Below are 17,722 nucleotides of genomic sequence, written 5' to 3' on the forward strand. Positions count from 1 at the left end.
CTGGAATGGACGTACGGGCGTACGCAAGGGTGTACGCCACCTGCTTTTTTTTGAGATCTTGGATGGGCTGATGGATGGGCGTACGGGAGGCAGTACGATGCTGCTGGAACTTCCTATGTGGATTCCAAACTCTTTGGTTGATCTCTTGGTCCAAGAATTGCTCGAATCTTCCGAAAAATCATTGAATTCCTCACTTGTTGTGAATGATTGCACTTGAAATAAAACCAACACAATTTAGTCACAATTCACACAAGTTTTTAGGCAATTCACAAATAAAATGGGTTCAAGAAGGGGTAAAAATATAGACAAAAATGCACTTATCACAGTCCCACCCCCAACATCTTAACCCGATGTCGAAGGATTGGAGTCCCTAACTAAATGCTTGCAAGAAGAAATTTTTTCACTAAATTTCGGCTTAAGTCCCCTAGGTCAGATTTGACGAGTATAAATGAATAATACTAATGTCGTAGTTTCTTTTGCATTTATGGGGCAGGATAGAGGTTTTGACACCGCTCTCTCAGCACCTCAGAAGCCCTGCCCTAAGGCCGCCCTAGGCGAAAAGAAAGCAAGCTCTTCGGTGTCCGATCCATGCGAGCCAACCGTGCCAACTGCTATTCCCTTAGCCGGCCACGACCACAACGCAACTCACCAACTCGAGCCAGGATTTGTGTAACACCCAAATTTTTTAAAATATTTAAAGGCTTATGAAATAAAGACGAATCTATCATTAATTCCTAAATAGAGCAGAAGCTAAGCATAAGAGTCGGGGTGCTATGCCACATCTAGGTTTGAGAACCCAGATGCACAGGCTAAACTAACTAAACATGTATAATCCACAAATCAATATTCAAATACAATTCAAGGCACACAGGCCATCTAACTAATACTAGAGCTATCTAAGCTAAATCCGCGAGTCGAACTAGCGCGCTCTGAAGTTACTGATCAGTACCTGAAAAACATATGGTATAACAACCATCAGCGAATAATGCTAGTAACACACTCCCATGAGTTGAGTATAATATCGGTAGATATAAGAAAATCATTTTGAGACTGGAATACATATATAATCCTAAGCAACGCTAGCTTTAAAACCAAGATCAAGACTCAAGACACAACAACAAGTTGACACTATGAACACCATAAAGCTACTAGCATGCATCCTAAGCTCGCAATATAAGATAATAACAAAGCTCAATAATAACAAACAACGGCAATAATGGGGCTCAACAACAAGCAATCAACAGAGAGTACATCCATGATCCAACCTTATACCAAGTTCCAACCATTACTCCTCTCCATCCTTATATCAGTTCCAACATGTACCTCCAGGCCACCCTTATAACGCCTCCCTTATCCCTCCGAGCATGCATGCTCCCCACCGACATGGTAGCACTGCAGTACCATTCGCATGACCCGTGCCTATAGCACTATAATCAAGGGGTCAGTGCCTATAGCACATGACATGGCACCACAGCGCTAATAACTTGATCTATGCCTTTAGCAAACTAATCAAGGGTGGTTTGTGCCTATAGCACAATGATCGAGCACTCGTTGTGTTAAACCGCCAACAAATCTTTTCCACCAATCACATCTCTTTTCTCATTATGGACAAATCAATCACAACAACCGATACTCAGTGATAACAGCAACCGACAATACTCAATCAACAACAATAGTCAATCCTCAACAAATACAACAATCAAAGTTCAACAACAACAATAACCACGACACACAACTCTTAAAACAGTACCCAGAAACATCACACAAGACTCATAAACACCAAACGGGGCACAACGGGGAATGGGGAAACAACAAACGGGGTAAAATAGCACCCCGCCCCGCCCGTACCAGCGGGATGTCAACCACCCGCCGTCCACCCGCTGGTGGGCGGTACTGTACCAGCGGGTACATGACGGGTGGCCCTCTACCCACTAGTACGGTGGGCAGTACCCGGCGAGTGGTCAGGTGGGGATTCGTCCCCCCACCGATCCCCCCCCCCCCTCCCCCCCCGCTGATACGATGGTAACAAACTAAGAAACACCACAATTATACCCTAAACACAATCCCTAAACATGTCATGACTCAAGATTTAACACATAACGGTCCAAGAGCATCAAGAACCTCAATATCGTCATGAAATCTATATGCAAAGCCCTAACCTTGAATCAACACCCGAGCATGCATAAACTCACCCAAGAACCCCAGAAACTTCACAACAACAAGATTTGCAATATAAACCCTAAGGACAATGATGAGCTGTCGTAGGCTCCCAAATTAAAACCTTACAAACGTAGTAGCGGGAGTAAGGATCGATCCCACGAGGAGTAACTAGTTTAACTTTTGTGCTCAAGGAAATAATGGGGGGTTTGGAATATATCGAGAATAAATATTAAATAAAAGAGAAATTAAATAAACGAGAAATTTAATCGAACGAATAAACAGTGAAAATAATATATCGAAAACACTTATAATAAGAAACCTTGGTTAGTAAAGATCCACCACCGGAATTCAACACTGATCATTGATTAATAAAGTAATTAATATGCAATTAAATATTTGTCGTGAAATTATTTCATTTCTGTTTTCCCTTAGTTGTAGGTAAATAAAGCACAAGCGGTTTAATTACCCCTAACTACTAAATAATCTAAGACAAGCGCTATAGATTTAATTTAATAGCAGCAATAGGAACTAGGAAAATCGACAAACTAAATAACACAAGCACAAGCGGTTGCATTTAATTTAGGAAAATATTCTACCCGAGACCAATTATCACTGAGCCGTCAATAATTAACCTCAGTTGCTACTGAATATTAGAATAATTTGTAACACAACATTATCTAATATAGCAAATAATTATATCAAATAAATAACTAGTAGGCCTCCCTAGCAATTAAATGATACAACTATTCAAATAATTTAGAAGAATATTTAATACTCAAAATGCATAAAAACATATATATAATAAAGTTAAATAAATAACCTTACAGCGTTATGAACTCCGGGGCTTCAATTCACTAAACCAACTAGAAATTAGCCACAAATGGACATTGATAACAACTTCAAGGAATACTATAGAGGAGGGAAGAATGAACTAAAGAATGAACATTTTACAATAAGAAACTTCTACTATTTATAGTATTTTTAAAATAGGCTAAATGAACCTCAACCACCCAATTTTCCTAATTTTGAGCCTCTCACTGTCGAAATTTGCGAAGCATTTTGACTTGTTTGAAGGATTCTTCCGTTTTGTCCGCTGCCTTAGTCGAACGAATTGAAACCTTCAATTCGTTTTGCATGCATCCGTTGGACCAAAGCAATATTTAACAATATAATATATAATATATATACTAGCTAGTACCCTACGTAATATATAATTAATGTATTCTATATTATATATATATATATATATATATATATATATATATATATATATATATTAGTATGTATTTATATATTATATATATTTAGGACTATATTTAACTCATTAACTGTTAAACTTCAAAAAGAACTATTTGTTAAATAATATTAAATAATTAATGCAAAATTATTATAAAGATGTACCTAAAATATGAGGATAAAATATGCCTATCAAATTCCCCCACACTAAAACATTTGCTTGTCCCCAAGCAAAAATATTATTTGCGAAGTAAATTGAAACGAAATTCCCAAAACTCATAACATATCATGAACAACAATCTGAAGCACCCTGCAATTAATAAGTTAGCATTCCTATTTGAAAACGAAGAAAACTAAATAAGTAAGCCCTCACATGAATATCACTCATCACTCAAGTGTTTGATGGGTATAGATTTCGCTCAAGTTCATTCCTATAAAATTGCTCTACCATAGGCTTGCATATCTTCTCAATCACCAGTACAAGAGTCATGCATGACACAAATCATAAGGACTTTCCATAGGTTGTAATGGGGCTAGGGTTAAGGTAGGGAATATTTTTGGAAAGTAGCTTAAGCAAAAGCTTCAAACTAGAGGAGCAAATAAATACAAATAATCCAACACCCTCAATTTCCAATCAAAAACACATCCCATTGAGGTACAGAATGCTTCCTCAGTATTACCAGAATTTCCCCTTACTTCATTTATTTAGAAGTAACTTCAACTCAAAATCAATTGCTGATTCTTTTTCATTTTTTTTTCAATTTTTCATGCTTTTTTTTTTTTTTTGAATCGTGAACTGCTTCCTCTTTTCTTTTTTCATAGAAGACCAACGACATATTGGCAACGAAGATACAACTCACCTCACTCTCAATCATATTAATAAGAGTAAGTGATCTCCCCCACACTTATCCTTCCCAACCTCACGTAGATTACAAAAATAATCCAAAATTTGCTCCACTAGTTATTCAGCTGGGTGAAGGCTTTATTTTAGATATAAAAGGCTTGTAATGTGGTTCAAAATAAAGAAAGGAATGGCCATAAAGCTCAAAGTGGGTAACGAAGGAAAATAAATCATGGGACAAACCGGTTATTTGGCTAGTGAGGCTCAGAATCAAATAATGGCCTTAATCACACTTGAATCATGCATGGTCTAATTAGCTTTAAAAGAGAATCAAGGCAAGTTCTAGAGAAACAAAATTATAGAAGAAATCACACAAAAGAAAGAAAATAAGACCGAAGTGTCAGTCAGTGGCTCAAAACACTCACAGGTTTATTGCTTACTTACTATAGCCACTACATATCAAGCAAGAGATGCTAACAAACTAATCACAACTTGCCAAACTATTTATTCAATCATGTTATGCATTCCAAGAAAGAAAAAAAAATATTATTTTTCAAAATAATATTTATTTTGCATAAAATAATAGTAAAATATTTTTTGAAAATTATGAAATAAGAAAATAAAAAAAAAATTCTTTTTGACATAAGCAAACAAACAATAAAACTAAATTAATCAAACAAACAATAAAACTAAATTAAGCAGAGAAATAATAAAACTAAACTAAATCTCCTCCCCCCACACTTATTACCAACATTGTCCCCAATGTTGAATAAAAACATGCAGAAAAGGATTATTAAATGAAAAATAACGATTAAGAAAAAGAGAATAGAACAAACTCCCCTTCTAGTTGTGCATATTATTCAAAGTAGCTGGGATCTTCAAGAAGTATATCGGCAATATAATCAACTTGAGCCCCTTCATGGTAGGGTTTAAGCCGATGACCATTCACCTTGAATATCTTAGAAGTCTGTAAACTTTGAATCTCTATCGCACCATGAGGAAAAATGTTAGTTATAATAAATGGACCAACCCATCGAGAACGTAACTTACCTGGGAATAGCCGAAGACGTGACTGGAAGAGTAGGACTTTTTGTCCAATTGAAAATTCCTTTCTCAAAAGCATCTTGTCATGAAATGCTTTTGTCTTTTCTTTATAGATTCTTGAATTCTCGTAGGCCTCATTGCGAATCTCCTCCAACTCAGAAAGTTGCAACTTCCGGTGTAGGCCACTTTCATCAATGTTCATATTAAAGCTCTTGACAGCACAATAAGCTTTGTGTTCCAACTCGGCGGGGAGGTGACAAGCTTTCCCAAACACAACGCGATAAGGGGACATACCAATAGGTGTTTTGTATGCGGTTCTGTACGCCCATAATGCATCATCTAATCGCAAACTCCAATCCTTCCTGTTTGGGTTGACTGTTTTCTCAAGGATTGACTTTACTTCTCGGTTGGATACCTCTGCTTGCCCGTTAGTCTGCGGGTGGTAGGCAGTTGACACCTTATGGGTGACATGATACTTTTTAAGCAAAGCTTCGATGGTGCGATTACAAAAGTGAGTACCCTGATCACTTATTATAGCCCTTGGAATGCCAAACCTGGAAAAGATGTTAGATTTGATAAAATCTGCAACAACTTTAGAATCATCAGTCCTGGTGGCTTTAGCTTCCACCCACTTTGAAACATAATCAACAGCAAGTAAAATATAAACAAAACCAAAAGATACAGGAAATAGGCCCATAAAATCAATGCCCCAAACATCAAAGACCTCACAAAATAGGACCGGAGTTTGTGGCATTTCATTTCTCCGGGATAAATTACCTGACTTTTGGCAAGCATCACAACACTTGCAAAATGAGTATGAATCTTTAAACAAAGTTGGCCAATAAAATCCAGACTCCAATACCTTCCTTGCTGTTCTCTTAGCACCAAAGTGGCCTCCACAAGCATAAGAATGACAAAAGGTAAGGATTGAAGCAATTTCATCATCAGGTACACACCGCCTTACCACTTGGTCAGCACAATGTTTCCAGAGGTACGGTTCATCCCATACATAGTACTTGGCATTACTCCTGATTTTATCTTTTTGTGCCTTAGAGGAATCAAAAGGAAACTTGTTAGCAACCAAAAAGTTGACTATGTTAGCATACCAAGGTAAAACCACAGTTGCAGCCAATAGGTGCTCATCAGGGAATGCTTCTCGCAGTGGAGGTTCAGGTTCAATGTGTACCAACCGACTCAAATGATCGGCCACAAGATTTTCTGACCCCTTCTTATCTTTGATCTCCACATCAAACTCACTTAAGAGGAGTATCTATCTTATTAATCGTGGTTTGGCTTCCTTCTTTTGCATCAAGTAGCGAAGAGCTGCATGGTCAGAATAAACTATAACTTTTGTGCCCAGCAAATAAGACCTAAATTTTTCTAAAGCAAAAACAATGGCTAAAAGTTCTTTTTCTGTAGTAGAATAGTTTTTCTGAGCATCATTTAAAGTCCTAGAAGCATAATAAATAACATGGGATGATTTCCCGATCTTTTGGCCCAACACAGCCCCTACTGCGTGATCACTTGCATCACACATAATCTCAAATGGGTAGTTCCAGTTAGGTGGCTGAATGATCGGCGCAGACGTCAACAACTCCTTCAATTCGTCAAATGCTCCCTTACACTTTTTGTCAAACTCAAAGGATGTCTCTTTCTACAACAATTTGCATAAAGGTAGTGCTATTTTCGAGAAGTCTTTGATAAACCTTCGGTAAAAACCTGCATGTCCAAGAAAAGAGCGGACTTCCCGCACAGTAGTAGGATAAGGCAGAGACTCTATAATATCAACTTTGGCTTTATCAACCTCAATCCCACTAGATGAAATAACATGCCCCAAAACATTACCTTGATTAACCATAAAATGACATTTTTTAGAATTTAACACAAGATTACTCTCTATGCATCTTTTCAAAATAAGTGAAAGGTTATGTAAGCAGGAGTCAAAATAGTCGCCATAAACTGTAAAATCATCCATGAAAACTTCAATCATATGCCCAACATAATCAGAAAATATGCTAACCATACACCTCTGAAAGGTACCCGGGGCATTACAGAGGCCAAACGGCATGCGTCGATATGCAAAAGTGCCGAAGGGACATGTAAAAGTCGTCTTTTCCTGGTCTTCCGGAGCGATTGGAATCTGGAAATAACCTGAATAACCATCAAGAAAACAAAAATAAGAGCGACCGGCCAACCTTTCTAGCATTTGGTCAATAAACGGTAAAGGGAAGTGATCTTTTCTTGTAACAGCATTCAACTTCCTATAGTCTATACAAACTCGCCACCCATTTTGAATACGAGTGGGGACAAATTCATTATTTTGATTTCTGACAACTGTAATCCCTGTTTTCTTAGGAACCACTTGAGTTGGGCTAACCCATTTGCTATCTGAAATAGGATAGATTATCCCAGCTCCAAGGAGTTTGAGGACCACTTCCTTGACTACTTCCATCATGGGCGGGTTTAGCCTTCTTTGTGGTTGACGAGATGGTTTTGCTCCTTCCTCTAGAAGAATTCGGTGCATGCAAGTGGATGGACTTATCCCTTTGATATCTGCAATTGTCCACCCAATGGCAGTTTTGTGTTCTTTTAGCACTTGGACAAGTTTTTCCTCTTCTATTGCAGAGAGTTTAGTTGAAATTATGACTGGCAATGTTTTATTTTCTCCTAAGAAAGCATATTTAAGATGGTTGGGAAGAGGCTTCAACTCAGGGATAGGTGCCTGCACGACAGATGGTAACAATTTTTTGATAGAGACAGGTAAAGCCATATAAGAAACATTATTTTGTTGGTGCAATTTGGGACAATGATTCAATGATGCAATAACTTCATGTAAATTGGCACTCAGAGAAAACTCATTATTTCCTTTTTCAAGGTGTTCACAAATAACAACTTCTAACTTATCTTCACCATGAAATTCAAAAACTTCTTCAACCAATGAATCAATAATATCAACAGAATAAGCAGAGTTATCACCCCCAGGGTATTTCATAGCATCATAAATATTGAATGTAACAACATTACCATCAAATTCCATAGTAAGTGTACCACTATGAATATCAATTTTTGTTTTTGCAGTTTTTAAAAATGGTCTTCCTAACAGAATAGGTGCAGAATGATCATTATTTTCCATATCTAGCACATAGAAATCAGTAGGGAAGATTAAATTATTAACTTGCAACAATACATCTTCAATTACACCCTTGGGGTATGCATTAGACCTATCAGCCAACTGGATAACTACACTAGTTTCATTCAAAGGTCCAAGTTTTAAAGAGGCATACACAGAATATGGCATAACATTAATAGATGCTCCTAAGTCTAGCATGGCTTTCTCAAGTTTAGTATCGCCTATCATACAAGGAATAGTAAACATACCTGGATCCTTGCATTTTTCAGGAAGCTTGCTTTGAATCACAGCAGAAACATTCTTACCCATTAGCACTTTCTCACCTTTTTTTGACTTTTGTGTCCTTTTTGTTGTACACAACTCCTTTAAGAATTTAGCATATCTAGGAACTTGTTTTATTGCATCAAGTAATGGAATATTCACTTCACAATTTTTGAAAGTTTCATATAATTCTTCATCTTTCGTTCCTTTTATAGATTCTGACAAAGCTTGGGGGAATGGGGGAACTGGTTCATAATCAGTAGGATTGGGAGACTTACCTTGAGATTTTTCATTGTTGTTAGTTCCCTCTTTTTCTTGGTTCACTGATGGGGTAGCAACCGCAGGCCCTTCAATTTCCTTACCACTTCTCAACACAATTGCACTTGCATTTTCTCTTGGATTAACCACCGTTTGCGAGGGTAGTTTGCCAGAACTCTGTGATTCCAACCGACTTACCATAGTCGCTAGTTGACCCATCTGCCTTTCCAAGTTCTGAATACTAGCCTTCGTTTCTTGAATACTAGCTCTTGTTTCTTGTTGAAATTGTTGTGTTTCCTGCTGAAACTGTAAAGTGTTAGTAGCAAGGGTTTTAACAATTTCTTCTAAATTCATACCTGCGCTAGAGCTTTGGACTGGTTGTTGTTTGGAAGGAAATGGTTGTCTATACTGCTGAAAATTGGGGCGATTCTAAACAAACTGGTTTCCTTGTGAGTTCCCATAACTAAGGTTTGGATGATCCCTCCATCCAGGATTATATTTGTTAGAAAATGGATCATACTTACCTTGAGGTTGCCCAGGAAAACCTCCAGCCATGTTAACTTGTTCAGTAGGTTCTTCTTGAAGAGTTGGGCAGGCATCAGTTTGGTGCCCAACTACCGAGCAAATTCCACATGCTTTTACAGTTTGCATATTGCCTACTGCTAATTGACGAACAAGAGTAGTTAAACCAGTAATTCGTTGTTCAAGAGCAGAGATATTTACCTCATTCACTTGCTTAGACGGTTGGACAATTCTATTGCCAAACTGTTGAGAATTTGCAGCCATGTTTGCAATTAGAGTTCTTGCAGCGTCTGGTGTCTTGTCAACTAAAGCACCACCGCTCGCGGCATCAATCATGCTCCTATCAGTCGGAAAAAGTCCTTCATAAAAGTATTGAATGAGTAATTGATCACTGATTTGATGGTGTGGGCAGCTTGCACATAGTTTCTTGAAACGCTCCCAATATTCATACAATGACTCTCCATTGTTTTGCCTTATACCACAAATTTCCTTTCTAATGTTGGCCGCCCTTGAAGCTGGGAAATATTTTTCAAGGAACATTGTCTTCAAGTTATTCCATGTGGTGATGCTCCCAGAAGGTAGATAGTATAACCAATCCTTCGCTGAATCTTTCAACGAAAAGGGAAAGGCTCTCAACTTGATTTGTTCCTCAGTAACCCCAGTGGGTTTCATACTCGAACACACCACATGGAATTCCTTTAAATGCTTGTGAGGATCTTCACCTGTAAGTCCACGAAAAGAAGGCAAAAGATGAATTAATCCAGACTTTAGTTCGAATTGCACATTGGCATCCAGAGCAGGGAAGGTGATGCATAATGGTTGTTGATCTAGATTTGAAGCTCCAAGCTCTTTTAAAGTCCGATTTTGAGCCATGAGTTCCCCTTCTAAATCAGAATTGGTAGAATCGGTAGCCAGATCACTAAACTCCAATTTGCTCAAAGCTTGTTTCCTCCACTTGCGTATAGTTCTTTCAATTTCCGGATAGTACGGCAAGATTTTTTTATTAGCAGATCGAGTTATAGGCATAAAAAAAGAAAAGAAAATATATTGCAGCATTTATGCAAAAGTAACGAAAGAGAAGATTTTTTTTTTTTAAATTCTTTTTTTTTTTTTGGGCAAATGAAAAGTAAATAAAAAAATAAAGAAATAAGTAATTAAATAAACACAAAATAAGCTAGAAAATCTCCCCGGCAACGGCGCCAAAATTTGATGAGCTGTCGTAGGTTCCCAAATTAAAACCTTACAAACGTAGTAGCGGGAGTAAGGATCGATCCCACGAGGAGTAACTAGTATAACTTTTGTGCTCAAGGAAATAATGGGGGGTTTGGAATATATCGAGAATAAATATTAAATAAAAGAGAAATTAAATAAACGAGAAATTTAATCGAACGAATAAACAGTGAAAATAATATATCGAAAACACTTATAATAAGAAACCTTGGTTAGTAAAGATCCACCACCGGAATTCAACACTGATCATTGATTAATAAAGTAATTAATATGCAATTAAATATTTGTCGTGAAATTATTTCATTTCTGTTTTCCCTTAGTTGTAGGTAAATAAAGCACAAGCGGTTTAATTACCCCTAACTACTAAATAATCTAAGACAAGCGCTATAGATTTAATTTAATAGCAGCAATAGGAACTAGGAAAACCGACAAACTAAATAACACAAGCACAAGCGATTGCATTTAATTTAGGAAAATATTCTACCCGAGACCAATTATCACTAAGCCGTCAATAATTAACCTCAGTTGCTACTGAATATTAGAATAATTTGTAGCACAACATTATCTAATATAGCAAATAATTATATCAAATAAATAACTAGTAGGCCTCCCTAGCAATTAAATGATACAACTATTCAAATAATTTAGAAGAATATTTAATACTCAAAATGCATAAAAACATATATATAATAAAGTTAAATAAATAACCTTACAGCGTTTTGAACTCCGGGGCTTCAATTCACTAAACCAACTAGAAATTAGCCACAAATGGACATTGATAACAACTTCAACGAATACTATAGAGGAGGGAAGAATGAACTAAAGAATGAACATTTTACAATAAGAAACTTCTACTATTTATAGTATTCTTAAAATAGGCTAAATGAACCTCAACCACCCAATTTTCCTAATTTTGAGCCTCTCACTGTCGAAATTTGCGAAGCATTTTGACTTGTTTGAAGGATTCTTCCGTTTTGTCCGCTGCCTTAGTCAAACGAATTGAAACCTTCAATTCGTTTTGCATGCATCCGTTGGACCAAAGCAATATTTAACAATATAATATATAATATATATACTAGCTAGTACCCTACGTAATATATAATTAATGTATTCTATATTATATATATATATATATTAGTATGTATTTATATATTATATATATTTAGGACTATATTTAGCTCATTAACTGTTAAACTTCAAAAAGAACTATTTGTTAAATAATATTAAATAATTAATGCAAAATTATTATAAAGATGTACCTAAAATATGAGGATAAAATATGCCTATCAGACAAGCTCTAAACATAATTAAATACAAGAACATAACAAGACTACACAGGGTCACCAAGAATATCAAGAATAACAATGATCCATACCACAAATTCCTAAAGACACGCTCTAACAAAGCACAAATACAAAATCATACATTCAATCATTCAATGGAGCAAATCTATGAACAATAGCAAGGAAAATAGGTTTTGTAAGACATGGTCTACCTTTTTGCCTTAATTAAATCTTCCTTAACTCCTAAGGTCCTTCCCCAAGATTCTCCTCCAATTGATCTTCCCTAGGCTTGGTGACAGGGAATTCCTTGGCTAGGTCTCTCGGGGGATTTTCGTGTGCTATGGGTGGGAAGGGTTCTAATTGCTTTCTAATCCCCTATTTATAGAGTTAGGGATCCTAATTAGAATCTGAATAGTAAAGACCTACTTTCTTTATTCCTAACAGATATATAGGTCTAGGATTCCTAATTAGAATCTGAATAGTAAAATGTCAACTTTCTTTATTCCTAACAGGCTTAAGGTCTTTAATATAGACAAGGGTCAACGGTCCGCCATGGTCCAAATTAATTAAATAAGGGAATTCTAACTAAATTAATTCCTTTTTAATTGTTCTTGACGGGATTAATTACATAATTAATCCGGGTTTGAAGATCATAACACGGGGTGTTACAATTTGCTCGTCGTCCAGGTTCAGAGCAAAATGGGTAAGGAAAAAGCCACTGACTCTAACGTCGAGAAGGTGGCTCCCTTAAAACGGACTTAGTGCTACAGCCCCCTGGCCTGGACTCCCGGGGTGGATGCTCTGCTGAGCAGTGAGCAACCAGCTACCCTCCTGGGAAGCTTAGCGACCTGATCCGCCCGGGCGACGATATGCACAATGGGCGAATTGGGTGCCCAAGATCTGGTGCACATATGCGCCTCACTATTCTATATTTCTTAATCATTTGCTTTGTAAAATTAATTGATCCTTTATGCAGCTAACTCGCATTCTCATCGCCCTCTACCGTCGAGCCAAGGCCGCAGAGGAGACCGAACCCCTAAAGCAGACCATGTGGTTGAGATCAATGACCTCAAACGCTGGCTCAAGTCAACCCGAGAAGTGGTCAAGAACGAAGAAGGAGGCCAAAAGTATGAGAAGAATCAAACCAGCAGGACCTCATTTGGGCCTTCGAAAAATGTGCCTTTACCACTGGCTAATGGAACATGCAGCGAAATCCATCGAGAGTAACGACCTTCCCATCATCTTGGGCGTCCAACCCGAGGAGGTTACCCACTCGAGCCCTGCTCCCTACACGAAAATGGTCACTGTCGAGCCGATCCCTCCCCCGGTTGAGACAGGACACAAACAGACCCCACCAAAGAGTGAAAGTAGCTAGAACAGTCAACCCCAGTTGTGTCAAATACGCTTTCGATCATTTAGTTGAAGTGCATGGAACAAGACTAGAGAAGAAACTGAAGGGGGATTTCATTGCATTTTGTAAGATCCATGATCAACAATAATAGTACATTTTGAAGTGAAAATAAAATTAAACTAGTGTAATATAATTTGCAGACATTTATAATTAATTATTATTAATTTAAACATAGGATTATATTATAATTAAATAAATTAAATAAATAATAAATTATTAGTGCTCTACAAAAACGATAAAATATAATTTTTAATATGAAAAAATATAAAATATTTATTTACTTTCAACTATTACAAAAGTGACATATAATTTTTACTAGGGGTGTAAATGAGCCGAGCCGAGCTCGAACCTGGGTAGGCTTGAGCTCGAGTTCGTTAATGGAGGCTCGATCAAGTTCGAGCTCGAGCTCGAGCTCGATAATTTTTGGGCTGCTCGAGCTCAGCTCGAGCAACTCGATTGTTCGAGTTTGAACTCGAGCTCAATCATGAGCTCGAGTTCGAGCTCGATTTTAACATTGAATTTGACCTATTTAATAATTTTGATTTAAAATTCAAACTACTTTGTTTTATCCATACATAAATAATAAAAATCTTTTAGGGATTTTGATTTTAAAATTTTAATTTCTAATTGTTATTTTTATATATTATTATTATATTATATTATGTATTATATATATTATATATAATATGGCTCACGAGCGGCTTGACGAGCCACTAGCCTAGAATATCTAGGCTCGGCTCAAGCTCAATTACTAAATGAGCCGCTCGAGCTCGATTTTAACCGAGCTCGAGCCAAGCTTTGACCGAGCCTCTCACAAGCGACTCGCAAACTGCTCGCCTCATTTACACCTCTAGTCTTTACATGATAGGGGTGACAAGAAAAACCGCCACTATCTCAAAATATGATCTTGACTTCAAATATAGGAATTCATATGATGTTTCACATTAAATATAATAGATCGCTTTATTATTCTTCTAGATTTTTAACCCGTCCTTAATTAAGTTGTTTTTTCCTCATCCGGCCTGTTCTCCTCCTTAAGGAGCTCATACATGTCCTTACAGAAGTAGTCATCGGCCGTACATTGCTTGTCGTCATCCTTACATTGCTTGTTCTTCTTATCCTTACAATGCGTGTCCATCAATTCCTCAAGATGTTTTTTCTTAAAGGCCCAAAGTTCCTTCTCCTCGTCCATAACTTGCTTGGACGGCTTGCCCTCGTCCTTAAGCTTGCTCTCTGCAATTACAAAATAACCTCAAAATTATTAATGGAAAAAAAAACTAATTTAATATATAAATATAACTATAACTATATATACCATTATACGCCTTGTCGACACATCCGTTTTCACATTCTCTCCAGCATTCAAAGACGGATTTTCCTGTGTCTTTGCAAGCGGGATGGCATGGAGTTAAGCATGAACTGTAAACCGAAGAAAGCGAAGCGTCGACGGTGAGGACAAATATGCACGCCAGACACACTGCAACATTAACCAACTTCTGGGCAGCCGACATTGTTTATTGTTTGATGTTTTATTATTGATGTAGTGTTTCAATCCCTTAAGATTGATGATTATAGGTGGGCAATAATGGTAGTATTTATAGTTAAAGCTAAGGGTTAGTTAGTTGTGGTGTTGCGTTGTTTTAGGATATGGATGCTTTAATTTACTTTTCATCGGATAGGAATTTATCACAAATTAATTAATTAAATGTGGATCTGGCCTGGTCTTCCTTAAATTAATTCATTGCTTTACTGCTTAGCTTCATCCTCTTCCACTCAATTCAATAATCTCAGCTCCCACATCAGATCACCTTAGCTTCCTCTCATCTTCAGCGCATGCAGCTCCACAGCTTCCTCAATTCAATACATTTATTTATTTATTTAAATTTTATTATTTTATTTGAATTTAAATAATTATAATTAATTAAATTCAAATATAATAATAGAATCTTCAAAGTGGATACAATGTTCATTTTGGATAAACTCATGAATATTAGTGAACAATATGTTTCATACTAATAGTTGCTTTATACGTGTTATATGTTGATAGTAGAGTATTAATTTATAGTATGTTATCATGTGTTGCATATATATCATACTAATGTAGTGTTGAGTAATGTCCTTACATAATGGTGTGTTTGCATACTTAGCATGACTGGTTTCATACCATGCATGTACAAATAAGAAAAATAATTACGAGAAGAATAATAATATTTGGAAGGGTTATATTATGTGTCAATTATCTGCTCCTGTGTGTTATGTGCAAAAAATTTTACGAATGGAGTAAGTCTTACAGCTTTATGCTAAGTGACGGTAATAACGTTACCGGTAATAATAATATAATAATGCTATAAGAGAGTAACAATAGTTGTATTGCCTTGTCCTCGTCCTTGAGAGCCTTGTCCTCGTCCTTGCCCTTGGCCTTGAGAGCATTGCCCTCGTCTTTGAGAGCATTGCCTTCGTCTTTGAGAGCATTGCCCTCGTCCTTGAGCGCATTGCCCTCGTCCTTGAGAGCCTTGTCTTCGTCCTTGAGAGCCTTGCTCTCAGGGGCAGACCTACAGTGGAGGCAGCTGCCCCGACTCACCCCACCCCCACCCCATGTATATGTATATGTAGTACAAGGTTTAGTATAAATAAAAACAAAACAGCAAATGTAAATAAGAAATAGGTTAGATTAGATGGCTGAGCGTGTGTATTAGCTTATTGAAGGTCAAGGGTTCAAAGTCATAATACCACATTATGGCGTGTTGGTGTGAATGCAATTTTTATAGCTATTGACTTAGTGAGGCTTTCAAAAAAGCAAATTAATAGTGATATATACTTTTATATTAATAATGAGATGTATAATTTATAATGTGTTTTCTATTAAAATTATTTTATCAAATTTATTATGTTTCCTATTTTGTTATAAATATTTTTATAAAGTTTTGATGTATTTTATATTTCGCTCATATCTAATAATATTAAAGTTTTGATGTGTTTTATTTTTCGCTCATATCTAACAATATTTATGGCTAACTTTTTAAGTGTTTCATTTTTTTTAACCCATCTCTTTTGTTTTAATGTTTCGCCGCCCCACTGAAAAAAATTTATGAATCTGTCCCTAATTTAGAAGATCTTGATGCTTGACATTTTGTTATAGACTTATATAGACAATTTTTATTATTTGAACCTCGCCCTCACTCAACTACTTTTCTGGGTCCGCCACTGCTTGCTCTCCTCCTTTAATGCCTTGGTGAGGCTTTCAAAAAACAAATTAATAGTGATATATACTTTTATATTAATAATGAGATGTGTAATTTATAATTTATAATGTGTTTTCTATTAGAATTATTTTATCAAATTAATTAAGTTTCCTATTTTGTTATAAATATTTTTATAAATTTTTGATGTATTTTATATTTCGCTCATATCTAATAATATTAAAGTTTTGATGTGTTTTATTTTTCGCTCATATCTAACAATATTTATGGCTAACTTTTTAAGTGTTTCATTTTTTTTAAGCCATCTCTTTTGTTTTAATGTTTCGCCGCCCCATTGAAAAAAAATTATGGATCTGTCCCTGATTTAGAAGATCTTGATGCTTGACATTTTGTTATACACTTATAGACAATTTTTATTATTTGAACTTCGCCCTCACTCAATTATTTTTCTGGGTCCGCCGCCAGTACTTGCTCTCCTCCTTAAATGCCTTGTTCTGGTCCCTTTCACTTCGAAGCTCCATGCCGGACTGCTTTTGTGCATGACAAAATAACCTCAAAATTATTAAAGAATAAAAACTAATTTAATATATAAATGAGAACACATCATTAATTATGCTCTCTTTTTTTGGCATGGTTATATACCTTTAACCGCCTTGGCGGCACATTTGGTGTCACAACTACTCTCGCATACGTAGATGTTTTTTCCTTTGGTTATGCAACGGGGAAGGCAAGAATAGAAGCATTGCCGGTAATCTCCAGCGTCAGCCACGGCGGCGAGGACAAATATGCACACCAGAAACACTGCAACCAACTTCTGGGCAGCCGCCATTATTGCTTATTGTTTATTGTTTATTGTTTATTATTTGGTGTGTTTATTGTGTGTATATATGGGCAATGGTATTTATAGTTAAAGCTAAGAGTTAGTTGTGGTGTTGCGTTGTTTTAGGATAGGATGCAAAATACTCTATAACATGCTTCTAAACCATGTAAAAATCCATAGAAATTCTCAAGGATATCATATTATACTCAGTTTGCGAGATGGAAATTTCTATACATTTCTATCAACAAAACATGCTTCAATTCTCTTTGATCAAATATCACATTTTAGTCATGCTTTCATAATAAATCATATTCTCAAATGATCAT

General features: G+C 36.4%; 1 protein-coding gene across 1 annotated transcript; it reads right to left on the reverse strand.

The window, feature by feature from the left end:
- Positions 1 to 14,268: 14,268 nt before the first annotated feature.
- Positions 14,269 to 14,926, reverse strand: LOC109183557. The gene is made up of 2 exons (XM_019333659.1): positions 14,692 to 14,926; positions 14,269 to 14,609 (listed from the first exon to the last, which is right to left on the reverse strand). The coding sequence occupies exons 1-2, from the start codon at positions 14,885 to 14,887 to the stop codon at positions 14,374 to 14,376; spliced, it is 432 nt and encodes a 143-aa protein (XP_019189204.1). The 5' UTR covers positions 14,888 to 14,926; the 3' UTR covers positions 14,269 to 14,373.
- Positions 14,927 to 17,722: the final 2,796 nt, after the last annotated feature.

Source organism: Ipomoea nil, unplaced genomic scaffold, assembly GCF_001879475.1.
Source record: "Ipomoea nil cultivar Tokyo-kokei standard unplaced genomic scaffold, Asagao_1.1 scaffold1134, whole genome shotgun sequence".
NCBI lineage: Eukaryota > Viridiplantae > Streptophyta > Magnoliopsida > Solanales > Convolvulaceae > Ipomoea > Ipomoea nil.